At 52.2% G+C, this 18269-nt stretch overlaps 7 protein-coding genes across 7 annotated transcripts; 3 read left to right on the forward strand and 4 right to left on the reverse strand.

Moving 5' to 3' along the window:
* The first annotated feature begins 2848 nt into the window (after positions 1 to 2848).
* On the forward strand, positions 2849 to 6269 carry J3458_020658 (uncharacterized protein). The gene has a single exon (XM_066122159.1). The coding sequence runs from the start codon at positions 2877 to 2879 to the stop codon at positions 4512 to 4514; it is 1638 nt and encodes a 545-aa protein (XP_065972786.1). The 5' UTR covers positions 2849 to 2876; the 3' UTR covers positions 4515 to 6269.
* On the reverse strand, positions 3514 to 6021 carry J3458_020659 (uncharacterized protein). The gene has a single exon (XM_007817563.2). The coding sequence runs from the start codon at positions 5979 to 5981 to the stop codon at positions 4593 to 4595; it is 1389 nt and encodes a 462-aa protein (XP_007815754.2). The 5' UTR covers positions 5982 to 6021; the 3' UTR covers positions 3514 to 4592.
* A 976-nt stretch (positions 6270 to 7245) lies between the features above and the next one.
* On the reverse strand, positions 7246 to 10067 carry MDV1_2 (Mitochondrial fission protein). The gene is made up of 2 exons (XM_066122160.1): positions 7827 to 10067; positions 7246 to 7771 (listed from the first exon to the last, which is right to left on the reverse strand). The coding sequence occupies exons 1-2, from the start codon at positions 8883 to 8885 to the stop codon at positions 7502 to 7504; spliced, it is 1329 nt and encodes a 442-aa protein (XP_065972787.1). The 5' UTR covers positions 8886 to 10067; the 3' UTR covers positions 7246 to 7501.
* A 306-nt stretch (positions 10068 to 10373) lies between these two features.
* J3458_020661 (uncharacterized protein) lies at positions 10374 to 12937 on the reverse strand (the record flags this gene model as incomplete). The annotated part of the gene is made up of 2 exons (XM_066122161.1): positions 10374 to 12614; positions 12678 to 12937. The coding sequence occupies 2 exons, from the start codon at positions 12935 to 12937 to the stop codon at positions 10718 to 10720; spliced, it is 2157 nt and encodes a 718-aa protein (XP_065972788.1). The 3' UTR covers positions 10374 to 10717.
* Positions 12938 to 13867: 930 nt separating this feature from the next.
* Positions 13868 to 15485, forward strand: J3458_020662 (uncharacterized protein). Its single transcript, XM_007817566.2, has 2 exons — positions 13868 to 14286; positions 14356 to 15485. Exons 1-2 carry the CDS (start codon positions 14163 to 14165, stop codon positions 15300 to 15302), a joined length of 1071 nt encoding a protein of 356 aa, XP_007815757.2. The 5' UTR covers positions 13868 to 14162; the 3' UTR covers positions 15303 to 15485.
* A 694-nt stretch (positions 15486 to 16179) lies between these two features.
* On the forward strand, positions 16180 to 17125 carry ARO7_2 (chorismate mutase aro7; the record flags this gene model as incomplete). The annotated part of the gene is made up of 3 exons (XM_066122162.1): positions 16180 to 16250; positions 16324 to 16384; positions 16457 to 17125. The coding sequence occupies 3 exons, from the start codon at positions 16180 to 16182 to the stop codon at positions 17123 to 17125; spliced, it is 801 nt and encodes a 266-aa protein (XP_065972789.1).
* Positions 17126 to 17259: 134 nt separating this feature from the next.
* On the reverse strand, positions 17260 to 18180 carry BCP1_2 (Mss4p nuclear export; the record flags this gene model as incomplete). Its single annotated transcript, XM_066122163.1, has 2 exons — positions 17260 to 18030; positions 18088 to 18180. The coding sequence occupies 2 exons, from the start codon at positions 18178 to 18180 to the stop codon at positions 17260 to 17262; spliced, it is 864 nt and encodes a 287-aa protein (XP_065972790.1).
* Positions 18181 to 18269: the final 89 nt, after the last annotated feature.

Raw genomic sequence — 18269 nt, forward strand, 5'->3', positions numbered from 1 at the left:
CCATTTGCAGACTCTTGTGCATCATTATAGTCGGGATCTGTATGGTACATCCAATCGACCTCTGGAGCCCCCTGAATAACGCAGCCATCTATGGCTGTTTGAAAAAGACTTCTCCATGTATTGACACGACGCTCAATATAAAGGTGGGGGCTTTCTTGGCAAAAGGGTATTAGTCCTAGAGCATGCCATGGCATTCGGAGAATGCGACACTATGAGCAGTCTCAGGTGAATGCGTCTTGGTTGCGTCCCAACCTGTTTCGGACACTGCGAGAGAAATCGTATGGCCTTGGATGCAGCAGAAAACCTGTATTTTCCCCGAGTCCACTGCCGCTCGCCGTCTCCATCAAGGTGAGGCTTTAGTCAGTATCGGTAGCCTTGTCTTCGGAACATCCTGGCTTCACTTGGGAAAGAAACCTGTCAACGTGAGCCCCTGGAGAACAAGAGTGACTTGACCACCTCACCAGTGACCTGACCACCTCCACGGGTTTGTTAGTCTTGCCTGGTAGGAATTCAATAAATGAGACTTGTGGCACTTGGACTACGCCAAAGCTGAGCTGCCCACGACAATTCCAGACTTACCACAACCAACCTGCAGAGAACCTGACGCTTCATCAGTGACACCGTGTCAATCGTTGAGTCATCAACTCAGCTGGAATGGATTACATGACCAAATCCTGGAAACACGTTAGTGACAGACTAGGGCACTGAAAAAAATCGCATATTAACTTACAAGTAAGTTGCCCGTTGCAACCTTCGAGGATTGAAGCTGACGAGACCCAGAAGATGATAACACAGATACCCTAACAGGTCTCAACAAAGACGCCCTACATGAAGATAGGGAGGCTATTTATAAGTCCAAAAATCCCAAAAAAATCAAAGAAATTAATAGGATTTTAAGGGATATAGATAAAAAAGAAGATATGGGTGGTACCGTTAAGAAAAGTACCAAAAAATCAATAGCTAAAAAGGCACCTAAAAAGGTAGCCAAATAAGCTAAATAACACGGTGTACTAGTTTATCCTCATTTTAGAGGGCAATAGACACCCGTCCCTTTAACCAGCACTCGGCAATAGCCTAGCCGCGTATTTTGGTCTTTTAATCAAACGATACGCAAGCACTAAGAAGGTGTTAGAAAGTCCATTAGCAATTCACATAACAGAATATAAGGCGCTTAATGACGTTGAGAGTTTGCATTAATTATTGGTGATATTGGATGGATTAAGTTGGCCCTCGAAGGCCCTGCCAATTTAACAAACCAATAAAAACTCCTGCTAGGGCTCCCATCACCTCGTGCCCAAAAAGCAATCATGACCAACAGGACCCAAAAATGCCCTATTTGTTCCAACTTCCTTATATGACCATGTGAGGCGTCTTGTTGAGGGCAACGGAAATAAATCGGAGGCAGCTCTGCTGCCACAGATCCAGTTTTTGGAGCTGCCCTTTATCAATGCTAGGGCAGCCCTTGGGACCCCATGGTCTGTATGCCCAGGCTGGAGCGGCGTAGGTGAGGATGCTATGCACCGTGGCAAGATAGATCTGACGCATTGCAACGAGCCCTAGCCCCCGTACTGAAGAAGAAATCCAACGCAGATAATTCATCACCTTCTCCGCCTTGGTCACAAGCATGTCCACGTGTTCCTTCCATGAGAGACGGTGATCAACTCTTACGCCGAGGATCTTAAGGAATTGTTTCTCGAAGAGGGCCTCGGCAGAAGGAAGACCTTGGATTTTGGGCATTACCCTGACCTGTGTCCGATTGCTCTCGTTTCCTGTGGGACGTACAAAGTGCATAAGGCATCGTCCCAGTCTTCACAATCCTCCACATCCACCATGTTAACCTACTGTCAACAGATTTCAGTTGCGTTTCCCACTACGTATGACGTGTCCATGATGGCAGCTAAGCCTGCGATTATGCTGGAATGGAGTGAGTAATCTAATCACTCTACCGAACTAGCCTGTCGACTGAGTCACTATCATAGTCCGCACATTTGCCTCGAAAGGAACCCGCAATCTGTTTTACTGGATATCTGTGGGATCCGCGACCATTTACACCTTATTCTACGTATTTCTGGGGCTTCTTCACAGAAATTGATTCACCTTCATTCTCAGGTTGGATGATGAAGCGTGCTTTATATCCTTTATTGCCTTTGAGTTTGCGGGATAACCGCATCTGAAACTGTAAGCTCGGCCCGAATTTAAGTAGGAAGTAAGGCAAATGAATAAATTGCAGGTCTTAGATATCGGGCGCAACCCATGACAGAAACTTGGTACGTCTTGAAAACTGTAAAAAATTCAGTAGAGAATATAATACTATTGTGTGGCTATGGGAGAAAACCTTCGGCTGTAAAAGGCTGATTGAAGTGCTGTAGTCCCCGACTGAGAGTCGCATGAGATTAAAATAAGATTTTTGACTTGTTGTCATTATTTTTCAACTCCCGATGACTCTCTCAAAAGCACGGGGATTGATTTGGTTGAAAGCTGAGAGCCCAATACCACATCCGTGACTTGCAGGCGGCCCCAATCACGTCAAACATATCCATTGTTGACATGACAACAAAATTAAGATCAAAGACACTGGTAACCGAACTAGACTTTTTATTTTAGGTAAGCGTCAACACTCTGCTTCCCCTGGCTGCGTCTGCGTAGCAAGGCGAGAGAGTGGCCGTCTTTAGGACATGGACAAGTTTTCTGCCCTCAAAAAAATTATTACAGCAAAATGGCATGCGGCATGTGCAAGGCCTTGCCAACGGGTATCTCCTAGTTCAGCCTCACATAATGTACATAGGGTAGGTACCTTGGTACTTACCAGCCTCCCCCACTTCTCCACATTTTCCCATTTTAGCATGTCCAGATCCGGCAGTTGGCCAACTTGGTTTATGCTTCTTTCTCAAAGTCCGGTGCTTTTGCCCTCCGTCCACTTTACTTCAACCATCACCACCTTCATCCCATCGCATACCCGCCCGTCGCGCCGCAGCGTCGACTCTCCCGAGATGGAGTCCTCGCCTGTCGTCAAGGCTCACGACCACGCCGCCGCAGCCGCCGTTGCAACCCGCCAGTCTGCTGACACAACCGTCGCCATCAACGAACACACCCTCGCGGCTGGTGAATTTGCAAATGCCGCCCGAAACACCACCAGCGTTGAAGCGCTTCGCACTCTGAAGCTTCTCGAGGAACACCATCGACGCCTTGCCGAACTCCTCAACTTGCAGCCAGACCCCGTCTCCCAGACCAGCGAGGAGGATGTCAACGAGAAGACGTCGCTCGACGAAAAGGGCGCTTCCACGACGCACCAGTCCGGCAAGAAGATGCCCAGTCTGACGCAAAAGGGCTTCGCGGCTCGCGAAATGTCGTCCTCGATTGCGAGCAACTTGGCTTCTGCAAGGGGTATCCGATCCAAGTATCGAGGACAGCCGCTCAGCCCAAGTGTTTCCAACGACCAGGCTCCCGGAAATGTTGACCCGCACCCTCGCCGCGACGGATCGAGGACCAAGATGCAGAGCATTATCGACACGCAGCCCGGCAAGCCTACTTGGGTTCCGCCCATGGCTCCTCCCAAGATGGAGCCTCGGACCAACAAGAGTGCCGCCTCGTCGCCCCGAGTCGACCAAACAGCTGCTTCTGCCATCGTGAACGAAGATGCTGGCTACGCCCGATTCTACAATACCTTTGGGAGCCTTATCAACAAGATCTCTGCTCCCCTCGCTTTCGCCGGTCTCCCCCTGATCCAGGAGGAGCCCACACCAGAACAGTCAACCGTGGAGCAGCCCGTTGAATCATCTCCCCCCAAGCGCAAGGCTTCGCGCCAACCGCCAACCTCGCTCACTCTGGAACCAGACCTGTCAAAAATCTACTCCAAGGCTACCATGCGCGCTCTTGCGCGTGAGGGCCACTCCACCAACGATTCCTTCTACGTCGTCCCCACCACCGGCCATACCATGTCCTACGCCAACATCTTGACGTATGCTGAAAAAGAGAAGCGTCGTCTTGGCGCCTCACTGCACAGCAACGACCCAGACCACTCCCACCCAGAAGACGAAGACGACGACTTTGTGGATGCTCGCGAAACACCCGTCCCCGTCTCCCCCGGCGCCAGGCGCAGAATGGGCCTGGCACACAAGACAGAAAAGGACCTCCGAAACACGATTGAAGAACTAAGTCTGCAGAATAAATCCCTAAAGGATACACTAGATGTTGTATCGAAGCGTCTGCACGCATTCGAAGCAAGTTCTCAGAATTCGGCAATGGCCCTTGCCGAATCGTACCGCATACTGAGACCCGGTTCACCAAGCGCCTCGCCACATGCCGCGAATGTAGCGGGGGATGAAGCGCTGCGGAAGAAGACACTCGACATGGAAGAACAACTAGCCGCCGCGATGAAACAGATGGAGCGTCTGGAAAAGGACAATCGGAAGATGCAGAAGACACTGGACAAGTACAGGGAGAAGTGGGAGGTATTAAAAGCCGGCGCGAAGGCGAGAAGGGAGGGAAAGTCGGGTGAAGGCGAAGACGTATAGCAATTTCCTTCATTTTCTCCTTGCATACTGCAATGTTTGATCATCATGGTTGCCTTGTGACCGTAGTGTGTGCCCGTGCTAATTCCACCAAAAGCTCACGCTGAAACTCACACTCAAACTTCTCACGTAGTGCCACCACCCCATCGGAATCAGCAACGTATCCCCCTCCCCCAGGACGCACTCCCAGTACTCTTGGCTCCCCAGCTCACTCTTGGCCGTTTCCCTCTCTTCCTCGGTCATTCCCTGCGCATCCTCATCCCAGCCCTCGAGGACGCCTACATCCAGCGAGCTAGTATTGCTCATGTCGACGCCGTCCTCGTCTCCTCTCGGCCTCATCACCTTGCTCCACGGCGGATACAGCCTCACGTACTTTGTCCCCACAACCTGTACCAGTAGATTGTGATACGCGTCCGTGTGAAGAGGCGTGATGGTTCGGGCGGGCCCAAACCAGGCATTCACCAGCGGCACATCCAGCGGCGTCTTGTTCTTGGCCGGATCAGTAGGGTGCATGGGCACAGGGGACCAGCAAAAATCCGGGGTAGAAATATCGCTTCTCAGCCAAGGGATCTGGCTGAATAAATCGTGCTGCGCCAGATACCCTACCTCCTCTCCGCCCTCGGAAGAAATATACCTCGACAAGAAAGTCCCAAAGGGCACGAGTTCCTGTCCCCAGTCGGAGTCGACGTAGCTCCGGCCGACTTCTACAGGCACGAGGCGCCGTCCGCCAAAAGTCCGCGAGAGGAGGTAAGCAGGTGATTTCCAGGGACGGTTCGTCAGCGCGGGCCAGGTGGCGACAAGGTCGGTGAAGACGACGGGCCGCGGAGACGTGTCCCCGTTCATGTACTTGTCAAACTTGTCGAGGGACCAGCCACTGCGGGCGGGACAGGTCCGTTCCGCAGACAACACGGGCCGGCTGTAGGGCTCGCCGGGGGAAAAGTGCGAATCCGCGCGCCTTGCCCGTTTCGCGGGCGGTTCGCTGGGTGAGGCGTCGCAAAGACGCTCCAGCAGCTGGAGCGTCTTTTCTATCCACGCTGTCCCCAGGACGCCGGCTCCCCCGGCCGTGATGACGGCCCTGTCCAGCTTTTCCACGACGCCGTCCAGCGCCTCCTCGCCCAGCCAGGCGTTCTGGCCCAGGGAGCAGAGTATGTCGTGAAAGGTGGACAGGATGAGGGCGTCCGTGTGCATCTGGCGCCATTGGTAAGGCAGCAAATCGAACCGGTAGGCGTAGAACTTGGATGTGGATATTGACACGACGTCACTTAGCCTTCTTGTGAGAAGGGGCTCGTCGACTTGGTGAGGCGAGGGATCCCTGAGGGCGTCGTGTATGATGAGGAGAGCCTTGGCTTGGCGCTGGAGCAGCACGTTCACGGCGGCGCTTTCTGGATCCGGGTCATCTTTGGCAGGGGTGCTGATGAGCGTTTCGGTGGCGGCGCGGTACCACGATAGTACTTCGTCGCGGGGGGCCATGATTTATTGAAGGGCAGTGGTGGTTCATTTTGGCGTTTTGCCTCGAGGCACGTTGGTGCGAGATTGGGGTGAAGGCGGAGCTCCACCATGCTTTTGAGAGGCGTGAAAGGGCGCAGATCTTTGTCGAGCTGCCTACGGGAGTTGACCAGCACCACATCAGATAAACAAAACGCCCCGAATTCCAACATGCAACAATTTCATCATTGCTCGTGTTCCTGAGCTGTCGTTTTTGCGTGAGCAGCTCTTGGCAGGGCCAGGGTAGTGCCTCTGGGGGACGATAAATGAATAGCTGTATCCCCTTATTTTCTGTAAAGTTTATACCTGTATGTAATGACAAAAGATTTTGGTTACTATAATGTTATGATAACTCTTGTCATCATCTACTTCTCAATTATCCTTTAACAAGTGTGATGATCCCAGCCCAAAGCTTGCAAGAACGAGCCGGCTTGAGAAGGTTAGGTAGACTTCTCCTTTTCGACGGCCGTTTGAAGATGAGGACCGATCTGCTTTGGTAGACGATACGTCAATGTTGTCCAGACGTCCTCCCAATCTATTGCTATGCTGATACCCGCAATCTCGTACTTATGGTCGAGAATCGCACACTGCCGGTGAAGCCCATTGGCTTCTTTTAACAAGTCTTTGTAGCTCTGCCTTAGAGGATCATTTGACGGTTTAACAAATGACTGTTTCACAGCTGATTAGAGTGCTGTCCTGGGAATGATGAGAGAAGAAACCAACGGCGTTGGTGAACTTGGTCTCGATTAAGCGAACATTAATTTTTTGAACAACGTGGAGAGCGAGCTTTATCCAGCCTAGCAATACTTGCAAACATTTTACCGGCGGATTTCTCAGGCTGATCTTTGTTTGCCACTGTTTTAGAGGCACGGTTTCAGGTAGCAATAAGATTTGGCCACCATCATACGACAGTAGACTCCTTAGCACAGATGAACAAAGAGTTCTGGTCAATCTGTATTGGTACAAGCCCTTGATTAAGCTACAAAAGCGAAAGATATGCCAGTAATCTCACTCATGTTTTGCTGTGGGACGAAAGAAACGTGACGAGAAACCCGCATTCGAACGCTGTCCCTCGTCTGTTGAGTTGTTCCTTTTACCACGCTTCAATCCGCGACCAGGAAAATAACTACTAGTTGAAAGAGAATGAAAATGGCAGGTGGCGAGTCTGCAAACACGAACAGTACCGGCATTAACCTTGTCCGTAAAGATTTACAATTCCAAGATTGCACAAAAGTAAGAGCCATGTTTACGCCGTCGAATCTAAGTGGTATATCAAGTTTTACGGGCAAAATGAATATCAATCAATGCACCATATACGATACTCATGATATTTATCACAAAACCCATAAATTCTACGGAGTACGGGAGGTCTAAATGTCTCTGTTTCACATCCTCAGGCTTGTGTGCTAAACGATACCTACCCTGCGCCGAAGAACTTACAATGGCCGTTTCGTACGTACGCCTCACTCACCCAACCTCTTGATGAGCCAAATACTTTTGATTGCCTAACATGTCCAAACACCTATAATGCCGTCCCTCCGGCCTTCGACCAGATAACCATCTCTTACACGCACATGCTCTACGACGCCGGGATTCTTGCCCTCCTCGGTGATGCCTGCGCCGCAGTCCCACTGTCTGCCTTCAACTTTATCGTACACCTTGACCACGTCTTCTCCCGCAGCGCTCACTATTCTCCTAGTATCGAACATCATGCTTGTGATGGGGTTGTCGTATGCGTAGGCGTCGAAGATGGCGCCTGTACGGAGATCCCATATCTGAAAGGCTGTAAGCAAACATGATATCGAAGCGCACGTGGTCTTGGCCACTTACCCTGACACTTCTGTCCAAGCTGCCAGTTACAAGGTGCACGTCATCAAATTGAAGACATGTCACGGCACCAGTGTGTCCTACAAGGCTGCGGTGAACTTGGCCGCTTCGCAGATCCCACAACCGTACCATGCCATCGGCCGTTCCACATGCTAGTGCTGATTCAAAGACCTGCAATGCTCCCACAAAGTCGGCCGAGCTGCTTGACGCGCGGCCGGTAGGTCTCCAGCCTCCGTCCATGTTGGCAGTGGCGGATGCTTGAGCTGCCGCCCACATGACGTCCAGCGTCTGCACACAGCGACCCTTTTCGAGATCCCAATGCCGAATTGTTTTGTCTGCGGAACCAGAGACAAGAACGTCGCCTCTAAAGTGCAATGCTGTGACCTCGTCTACATGGGCCTGCAGGGTGTATAGCTCACAATCGTTCATGCTGTCCTCGGGAGGATCAATAGGCTGGTCGTTGGGGTTTTCGAACGCAATGGCATCCTCGTCCTCGTCCTCATCCTTGCCGTAGCTGTTTCCATGGGGATCATAACTGGACCGACTCAAATCCCACAAACGAACAGTGGCATCGGCAGAGCCAGTGGCGAGAATGTTGTCCTCAACCTGCAATGTCCTGACAGAAGCAGTGTGTCCGTTCAATATTCCTATACACCGTCCAGCATTCAAGTCCCAAACTTTGACGGTATCATCGAGAGCAGCAGTCACCATGGTGCCAAATGGCGCATCAAAGTCCAGGGCGGTTACAGTGTCTTTGTGCGCGCGAAGCTGCCGTATATTGGATCCGGCCTCGAAATGCTCGTGCAGGATAGGCATGGACTTGCGACGGTGAACCTTCTTTGGTCTCCTTGGTGTACTGTTTGTTGAGCCAGGCAGCTTGTCATATACGGATTGTGACATGAATTCGGGATCGTGATCATCGGCGTCGCCAACAAGGTCGACTTCGTCTTTGGTCGGGGTGTTTCGTGCAATGACCTCGGCTTCGTCTGCTAAAGCTTGAGCTATTTCTAACCGTCCTTCAACATCAATTACTGCCAGAAAAAAAAAAACGAGTATTAGCATTTCAAGACATATGAGCGTTTCATGTGTTAGTGACAGGAGGGGTGGGGACAGAGGCCACACGCACTGTCATGCTCGAGAAGTGCCTCTTCTTGCTCCAAACCCGCAAGTCGCTCCAAAATAATCTTGCGCATGCCTTGCAAGTTTGCGATTTTGTTGTCTATCTCACGAATCTCACTACTGGCCATGCTCTTCCGAATGCCAAGAAGCTCAAATTCATGCATCATGGCAGCCTTTTCCTTTTGTACATACGACAAACTCGCGACAGGTCCGGGGGACCCGGTTCGTTCCCTGTCATCCAGCAACTTTCTGCCCCTAGACACGCGGCGACGGTGTTTCTTGCCCTCGTCTGTCATCTCAGGGAAGCTGGCCTTGAAGCCTTGAAACAGCGAGTAGGCATTGTCATCTTCGGGGATGTTGGATAGCAAGTCGTCGGGAAGGAAGCTGACGGCGCGATGCTGAATCTCGGCGGTAGAGAGCCTGGAGCGCACGATCTCTGTGGGCGTCCTTCTGGCCATGGCAAAGACGCTCTGTTGTACGGAGGGACGAGCCAACTGCTTGTGGACCTGCTTCATGGCCGTCTGGTAATGGTGCGCGGTGGCCTCGGCATTAGGGGCCATGAGATGGGAGGCCGTGGTGGTGACTTTGCGCCCGAATGCCTCCAAGCCGCGAGTCTGCACAACATCGACCACCATGTTAGCAGAACTTGCATAGGATGAGTGTGAAAGCGGAAGCAATGGAACACTGAGCCGGCTGGACGGCCGGGTTGGGGACGTTGTGTGCGCGGAGCTGCGAGGTGCAAGATTCGGCCGTCACACGACCACGGCGAAGCGGCAGGTGGTTTGCGCTGCTTCCTGGGGAGCGCCAAACATCTCGACGGCGAGGGCTCAAACATTCAATTGGACCGTTTCACACCTGGACTACAGATGTGACCTGCATGGGTGAGGCTGGGGCCGGATCAAGCTTGGACGTACCGAGATAATGGACTGCTCGTCATCGACATCTTCAAGGAAATCGTAGTGGCTGTCTTGATCAGCCATGGCTCGACGGCCGACCGAGGGTCTGGCGAGACAAAATAAAGAGATCTAACAGCGCAATGGCCGCATGGGTGGGCGATGCAAAGCTGGTCGTGTGGATTTTAATGCCGGCTGTTGTGTTGAAGCAGCAAATTGCGACAGGGACGAAGGACGGCGTGCATGTGTAAAGTCTGGTACTTTGGTACGTGTACATGTCTGGTGGGCCAGTTCGTGACATGGAGACGCGCAGCTGGGAGCTTTCCAGCATCCTTCAGGCACCAAGCCCCAGGAAAGACGACGCTGGGAGGCTGGCCGCTTACCCTGTATCTAAGCAGTCATTGGTCAGAGCCGCCACGCCACCCCGCCGATGCAACCTGCGCACATGCAGCCATCTCCAACCATGTCCAGATGTGTGGCCAGCATCTTTCCGTTTCACCATTTCTTGGAGGTGCTCGCGACCCTACGCAACGTGGCGTTTCGATCCTCACGTCATCTCAAATGCTCTCGAAATATCTAAATTATGACTGGAATGACGCATGCGAAAGCCGGGAAATAGCTGACCGTCTCCTCCTTTCAACTAGTGGACCGTATGTTTAGAATCGTGGTTGTTGATTGAACGAGCTGGTCGAGCAAGGCAGTCTATTTCTATATATTTTTTTTCAAGCTACTTGGCACGTCAAGTACAGTCTGCATCACCACCAGCCGGTCATCAAGCTCATCAAGCCTTAGGAGGCAACAGCTCCTCCTCCAAGACTACAAAAGAAATAATCAACTACCTAGGTACGGAGTTAACCTCAGCGGTGTCTCAAGTAGCTCTACTTAGATCAAAATCGAAACAGCCGCGAACTCGGGCTGCAAAACCTTGTACTCAATGGTCCCGGGCGTCTGAAACTCAGAGACGAGCTTGAACACAAAATCGCAATCCTTCAGCTGACTATAAAACCTCGCGGCCGCCTCCTTCATCACCTTGTGCTCGGCCCTCTCGTTCTCCTTCTCCGTCCTACTCTTGTTCACATTATACAGGGACTTTGCATACGTCAACAGATTATACTTTTGGTCTACTTTGAAGCTGAGAAGCTCGGGCAACTGCGCGGCGAGCAGCCAGTCTTTCCACTTGGGTAACTCGGTGCCGATTGGAAGAGCTTCGGTCAGTTCCTTTTCCGTGTAGGACTGGAGCTGGGCGAGAGAGGTGGGAAGAGGCGTGCAGAGGGCGGGCGGCTTGGAGGGGACGAAGCTGTAATAGTAGTCCTGGAGGTAGTTGACTGCCGTGTGCTGGGGGGAGGCAATGTGGATGCACATGGTGACGGCATCAATGAGCTCATCCACGGCTGTAATGGTTGGGAAACTGGTAAGCTCGCCCTTTGTCTGAATCTCCAGGCACCAATCGGCGATGTACGGGTCATTCTCGATGTCGGCGCTGCACTTGTACGTTGTCCCCAGGACAGCCTTGACGAAGTCGCGAATGATGTGCCAGAGGAAAAACATGTCGGTTGCGTATGGGTAATTGCGATATTTGCAGGACTTTGCTCCGCCCTCCATGTCGAAGCCACGCTTCTTCAGGTCGTTGGGGATGTACTTGTCGACAAAGTTGAAGTTCTTGTAAGCGTGTTGGATGAACTTGAAGCAACGGTTGGTGTCGTGCTTGCTGGGGTCTGAGTCCGGTCCGAAGCCCGCGATTCTGGCAATGACAAAGGGCACGAGCGTGTCGCGGGCAGACTTGTTCAGTGACAATGTTCTGAACCAGTGCGGGCTGAGGAGCTCGTACAAGAGATGGTCCTCGGGAATGGTCCGGTTCGTGGCGACGATGATGGTCTCCTCGACCAAGTGCGTGTCGACCAAGTGCACGGCAATCTCATGCCGTGCCCAGTCAGACGCCTGCGCGCAAGTCTTGGCGAATCTCCAAGGCCAGTCCTGCGACTCGGCGACGACCCCCCAGGCATCGGGGTGCAGGCGGTTGTTGAAGATGGTGACAGAGTTGTCGAGGCTGCCCTTGTAGTCGATGGTGATGGCCAAGGGGTGGAGGCGACCATCGTTGTGAAGTTGGAAGATGATGACCGAGGCGCAGCCATATCGGTTCGCTGTCTTCCCGGTGGGCTTGTAGTCTTCGGTGAGGTCGTAGATGACGTTCACAAAAGGCTCGTTGTCACCGAGACCGGTTGCCTTGCGGAAGTAGGAGTAGTCCTGGATGAGCAAGTCTTTGCCCGCCTCCAGCAGCTCTACCATGTCGGCGAGGCCCTGCTTCTTCGCTTGAGCCACGTATTCCTGGACTTTTGCAGCGGGAGCGTTAGCAATGGTGGTAGGATTGACGCCGCTGAAATGTTGCTGAGCAAAGCGAGCATCCGAAAACCAATCAGGCAGAAAGCCAATGTTCTTGCCGTCCATGATGTCGGTACTGGGGCTCGGATGCTCGCGATTGTACGCCTCAACATCAGCAAGAGTAGGTCCATAAAACGGCGTATCCTGGGGGTCAATTTCTTCAGGGACAAGAAAAGAAACGGCCCGTGAGATGGCGCCGACACGATTGAGCTCGGTTTGGTCAAAGACTGGGCCATCATCGTCTGTGACCGTCACCTGTTCCCCATTGGGAACATATAGATGAGGAGGATATCCGTCATCAGCCGTCTTGCTCCATTGATAAATGACTTTCTTTTCTTCCAGCGTTCGGCGCTGGGGGATGATGGGTTCATAACACTTGGTGTCAAACTGAGAAGACAGACTGAAGAGTTGGTCAGCAAATCACAGCGGAAGCGTGTCCATGGAGCGGCTCAGGTCAACATACGCCTCCTGAATCAGGTTGTAAAACTCGGTCAAGGCCAAGCGAGTGCCCTTGTAGGTTCCACGTCTAAGGCACTTGGTGGCCGCGAGGTTTCCGTTCAGGTTCCCGTCTTTGTCCGTGACAAGCACCAAACCTTGTCTTTGGAGTTCATTCAAGAAGACTCCCTTGTCCCAGACCTCCATCGTGGCCTTGTCTACATCGTGAGTGTTGTGCCCGGTGAGGATCTGATGCAGTCTGTCCGTGATGCCTGACAAAACAGCCATGATGAGGAGGCAGATTGGTAGTGGCAGTAGTCAAGTAGGTGCAGAGAGAAGTGATGGGAAGCGATGAGGCAAGCCAAAGAGTTTAACGTCTAAAGATGCAGTGTTATGGGGGTTCGAAGATGAGGAAATCGCTGCTTGTGCCGTTGGTTTATATATTTGGCAATGTTGCACACAGGTGTCGATATATGCCTGGATGCAAGATTACATACAACAGGCCATCATTGATGGTATTGCTCTTGGCGATGTCCGGCTTTCATGACTGGCCTCTGGTTGCCAGGTTGTTCAGAGCAACATCAACAAAAAAAAAAAAACCTCGACATGTATGTAAGATGCAGTCTGCTCCATGCTCAGCCCCGACGTCACCGATAATGCTGGGACAACACGCAATTTGTTTCAGAGCAGACTCACGGCATGCATGCTGTCTTGGGTCTTCGGCATGTCCTACGGAGTTTCCATCCACAACGGCGACCGCATCCATGCAGGCCGTGACTCGATATTTCCAGGCATCGCAGTCTCATGGCAATAAACGAGACCTTGCTTCGAAGTGGCGGGTGCCGACACGGTGCAAGAGAGAGTCCCGACTCAGCTGCCCTCGATACTCGATGCAAGCCACCGCCGACGTTGATAACAACTCTACCGGACTTGACTGCCAATATCACGTCAGCCGTCTGGTGTCAACGGTGCATTTGACATGCATGGTTCAGTTTCCTCGCTGCATCTCTGGCGCTGCTCTCCCAGAGTCCAGCCGGTCCAATTATGTCAAAGCAAAACGTCAGCTCCCTCCCATTTGTTGGTAGCGACGTAAGAATGCTGCCCGATGTTCTGACCAGCGGTGTGATATTCCTCGGCAAAGGCCATGCCCGACGGCCTGACAACTCGGCAAGTACAGAGCTAAATGCAACCCTCGGAGGATTGCCAAGCGGCAGTAACCGCTCAGATCGTTAAAGTCAGGCAGTCTCCTTTCGATTTGATGGCAGGATTGCTGCCCGAATGTTCTGATCGAAGATTGGGTTAACAACTTATGAGAGCATCTCTCCCTCGACTCAGGACGTGATTCCAATTATCATTTGTCATGAATATCTCTTGTGAGGCTTCGGCATCGACTTGAGACACAAGTCTGGCTTCACCATCAAGGCTCTAGTGGACTTGCCAAGTTCCAAACGACCACTCGCACACTTCTTTTTCCAGTTCCAGATCTTTCCCTCGCTTGGTATCCCTTCTCACCATGGCTACCGACTCGGCTCATGATGGCGCTTCTACCGCGCCAAGGGATCCCGTACAGGATCTCCCCCGGAAGTTGGTGGACCAAATGACCTCCATCTTCGGCTACCATCCCGGCTACCGCACAAGTAAGCATGGCATAACCGTAGATTCCCCTCATGGATCCGTCATTCTAGCATGAAGCTCACCTTGAATAGCACACGCCAAAGGTCTGCTCGTAGAGGGAACATTCAAACCATCCAATGAGGCGAAATCCCTTTCTACAGCCGCTCACTTCAACAAGCCTTCCACCGCAATCATAGCTCGATTCTCCGTTGGCGGCGGCATCCCCAACATTCCCGACGCGGATAACCAAGCCACCCCCAAGGGAGTCGCTATTCGCTTCTTGATTGATGAATCGACATACACTGATCTGATTACCCATTCCTTCGACGGCTTCGCCACCAACAACGGCCAAGACTTCTTGACGTTCCTTCAGCTCTTCTTTGCCGTAGGCGTTGCTAAGAAGCGCCTCGACGATGCTATAAAACGAGGCGGTAGCTATTCCAAGGAAAAAGAGGATTTTGAACAGGCAGACAAGGTATTCAAGACGTGGTTGGGAACACACCCCTCCGCCTTCAAATTCGTCGCCTCTCCCAAGCCCAACCCCTTCAACTACGGCACCATTACGTATTACCAACCCAACACCCACGTTTTGACCAATGCAAACGGTGATAGCGTAAATGTGCGATACCGTCTGGACCCGGCAGACGGAGTACATCTGTTCCCCGAGAACGGTGCACCCAAGTACCCCAACTACCTGGAAGATGATCTCCTGCACAGGTTTCCAACACAGCCCATCGTCTTCAATCTTCAGGCCCACATTGCAGGTCCCGATGACATCCTACATGATGCTACCATTCCGTACAAAAGCACGAAATGGGTCCCTGTGGGCAAGATTGAGATCAACAAGGTTGCCGAGGACAATGCGAATAAGCAGCAGAAAATCGCGTTTAGTCCTGTGCCAGAAAGCGGGGGCGTACAGGGAATTAAGTCGAGCAATGATCCGTTGATTCAAGTCAGGAAGGGGGTTTACTACATAAGCTCGAAGCAGAGGCAAGAAGCAAAGAGGGAACCGGGTGGCGTTGCTGAGACTTATCCCTAGTTTCCATGAATGGAAGACATGGCATAATGGCGACGCTGCAAGCGAGACGTGTTAGAGTCGCCGTAGCATGGTCCAAGGCAGAACCTGGGAGTGTTTAGGTGATAGTAAGTACATGGGGTATCTTAAAACCGAGAAAAAAAAGAGATATTAAGTTGAGAAGATGCAATCTCTTGCCATTTCAAGTTGAATTTTATTTTCCTCCATGTTACAAACCAATGTCGTGACGATATCATCGTTTGATTTGCTACCCAAATATCTCCCTCTGCACGAACCCGTGAAGCACTTTCTCCATCCAGCCTAAAACTCCGGGGCTACTATGTAAGCGTATTCTGATCTACTTTCAGAGTACATGGTTGCATCAAGACGTGAAAGGGAGCTTGCACAAGGCACGGTCTTCTTACACGCCCGGCCGTCGTGAATTGCAACTTGGTACAGAGGTGATGGTGGTCGGTATGCAAGTCCCGATAGTAATATGGAGCTCTTGATACCTATTTTTCCGAATGATGTGTGGTAATTCCAAGCTTTTGGAATACTGTACAAGATGGTGCGAGAGTCGCAGCGCATGACTTACATGACTTGCCATGCGGTGAAGGAACCCCGGAGCCATGACACGGCACATAATGCGCTTAGCCGAATATGGCCAAGTGCCCCGCGCGTGCCTAACCGCCCAACGTCGCTGCCCCTCGCTGACGCCACGCCGATGGGCCGGATTCGGGGCCAAAGTTGTCTCATCCATCCCACATGGCCGGCATACAGACAAGGCTAACCCCCTTCACCTCCAACATCGCCCGCAACTCTCTTCTGCACCTACCAGAAAGCAAACGCCCTGCTGCCGTTGTGGCATCGCAACTTGCTTCTGGAACCCTCGCTGCCAATCATGGACTCCGCAGTTGACATGAACGATGCCTCCAAGGTATTGGATCTGTCCCGAATTCGCTTCCAATTGATGTCAGTCCCCGACGTACAAAGCGCGCTCTTTCACATCGCCCGTCAATGCGACACCTAGTTAATACCCTCGCAGTCGCCTAGAAGATACAATCACCTTTCACCTCATTGAGCGCGTCCAATTCGCCTTGAACAAGGTATATCTGCCACCGTCTTCTGTCGACGCACTGCAACACCACAACTGACCCGTTCCTCCCCCCTCCCTTCAGACAATCTACACTCCCGGCGCCATCAAAATCCCCAACAGCAACCTCTCCTTCTTCGACTGGTACTTCTTCGAACAGGAGAAGCTCCAATCCCTCATCCGACGCTACGAATCCCCCGACGAATACCCCTTCTTCCCGGACGCCGTGCAGACCCCGATCCTCAAGCCCCTCAACTACCCCAAGGTTCTGCACCCCAACGACGTCAACGTCAATGACAAGATCAAGAAGTTCTACATTGAGAAGTTCCTGCCCGCCGTGTGCCCCGATTTCGGACGCCAGGACCGTGGCGAGTCGCAGGAGAACTATGGCTCCGCCGCAACGTCAGACTTTGCGTGTTTGCAGGCGCTGTCGCGGAGGATCCATTTCGGCAAATTCGTCGCCGAGTCCAAGTACCGGTCAGACCCAGAAAAGTACAAGAAGCTGATTCTGGCGAATGACCGACTGGGCATCGAGGAGAGCATTACGAACAAGGCGGTTGAGAAGTCTGTGCTCGCCAGGTTGCGGCTGAAGGCGTTGACGTATGGGAAGGACCCATCCATCTCGGATGACTCTGACGAGCATGTCAAGATTGACGTGGACGCCGTGGTAGCCATGTACGAGGATTTTGTGATTCCGTTGACGAAGGAGGTTGAGGTTGAGTACTTGATGCAGAGGTTGGAGAGGGAAGAATAGACCAGGTCGAAAGAGTAGGGTGAGGGGAAACAATGAATTCGAGGCTATGGGAGAGGCATGATACAAAAATAGACACTTGAAATGTCTGGCATTGAAGCTATAAAACATTTTTTATTTATTCGTGTGGCTCATGTCTACTGCTGTGGCTGTAAGTAGTCGGTGATGGCCTTGACAGCGCCGGGGAACTTGCTAGCTTCAATCAAAATCATGTGTCCGGCGGGTTTGATGCCCGCCTCCTGGAACGCTCGTTTGCTGTCGGCCACCGAGTCGTTTTCCTTGGTATAAGAGTAGCTGCCATACGCCAGCGCGTGCTTGTGCAGCACCTCATCCTCGGGGTGAAAAAAAAATGTCGACGACTCCTCCTTGGCCTTTTTCTTCTTGGGGCTCTCCACGTCCAGCGTCGACTCAACCTCCTGATAGGTCTTGGACAGAACCAGGTAGTGCGAAAACTCGTACGGTTCCTTGTCCTCTACGGCGGCCTCTACCTCGTCAATGAGCATCGAGTAGAGCGGGGGCCCAATCTCGGGCGGGATATTGATGAGGCGCTCGGAAAACACCAGTCCAATGTGTTTACCGGCATTGATGAGCTCGGGAACCGCGGCTAACGAGGCATTTGTTTGCGCCTTCTCGACTAGGTACTTCAGGATGTCCTTCATGGGCTCCGTGTCGCGGTGGACGTAGGTGTTGAGAGCGGTGAGCATGGCATACGCATCTGTTTGTTTGCCGTCGACTTTAATCGTTGAGCCGATTGTTGGTTGAGACAGAACCAGGTCGGCGAGAGCTGACATGTTGAACAGGCTGGCGTCTACGTCGAAGAGCTGGCGGAGAAGGGATTTGATGCCGTGAAAGTCGATTTCGGGGTCAAAGTTGAACCACTCGAATTCGACATTGACCATGTCAAAGTCCTGTTGGAGAAGTAAGCATATCAACAATCTCCCATGGTGCCCTCCTGTGTCGTGTACCTCATCATCACTGCCGTCCTCATCCATTTTGTCGACGCCAGCGTCGGCGGGCGGGGCGTCTTTGCCCTCCTCTCTTGATCTCTTTTTGCCCATTGTGACTGTGTGTGAAGATGGCGTTGTATTGAGGATACAAAATTCAGCCGTTGAATGGCCGGATGTGAGTATGGGCCTTGAGAGGAGGA

The sequence above is a fragment of the Metarhizium acridum genome (assembly GCF_019434415.1).
Source record: "Metarhizium acridum strain ARSEF 324 chromosome Unknown scaffold_574, whole genome shotgun sequence".
Taxonomy (NCBI): Eukaryota; Fungi; Ascomycota; class Sordariomycetes; order Hypocreales; family Clavicipitaceae; genus Metarhizium; species Metarhizium acridum.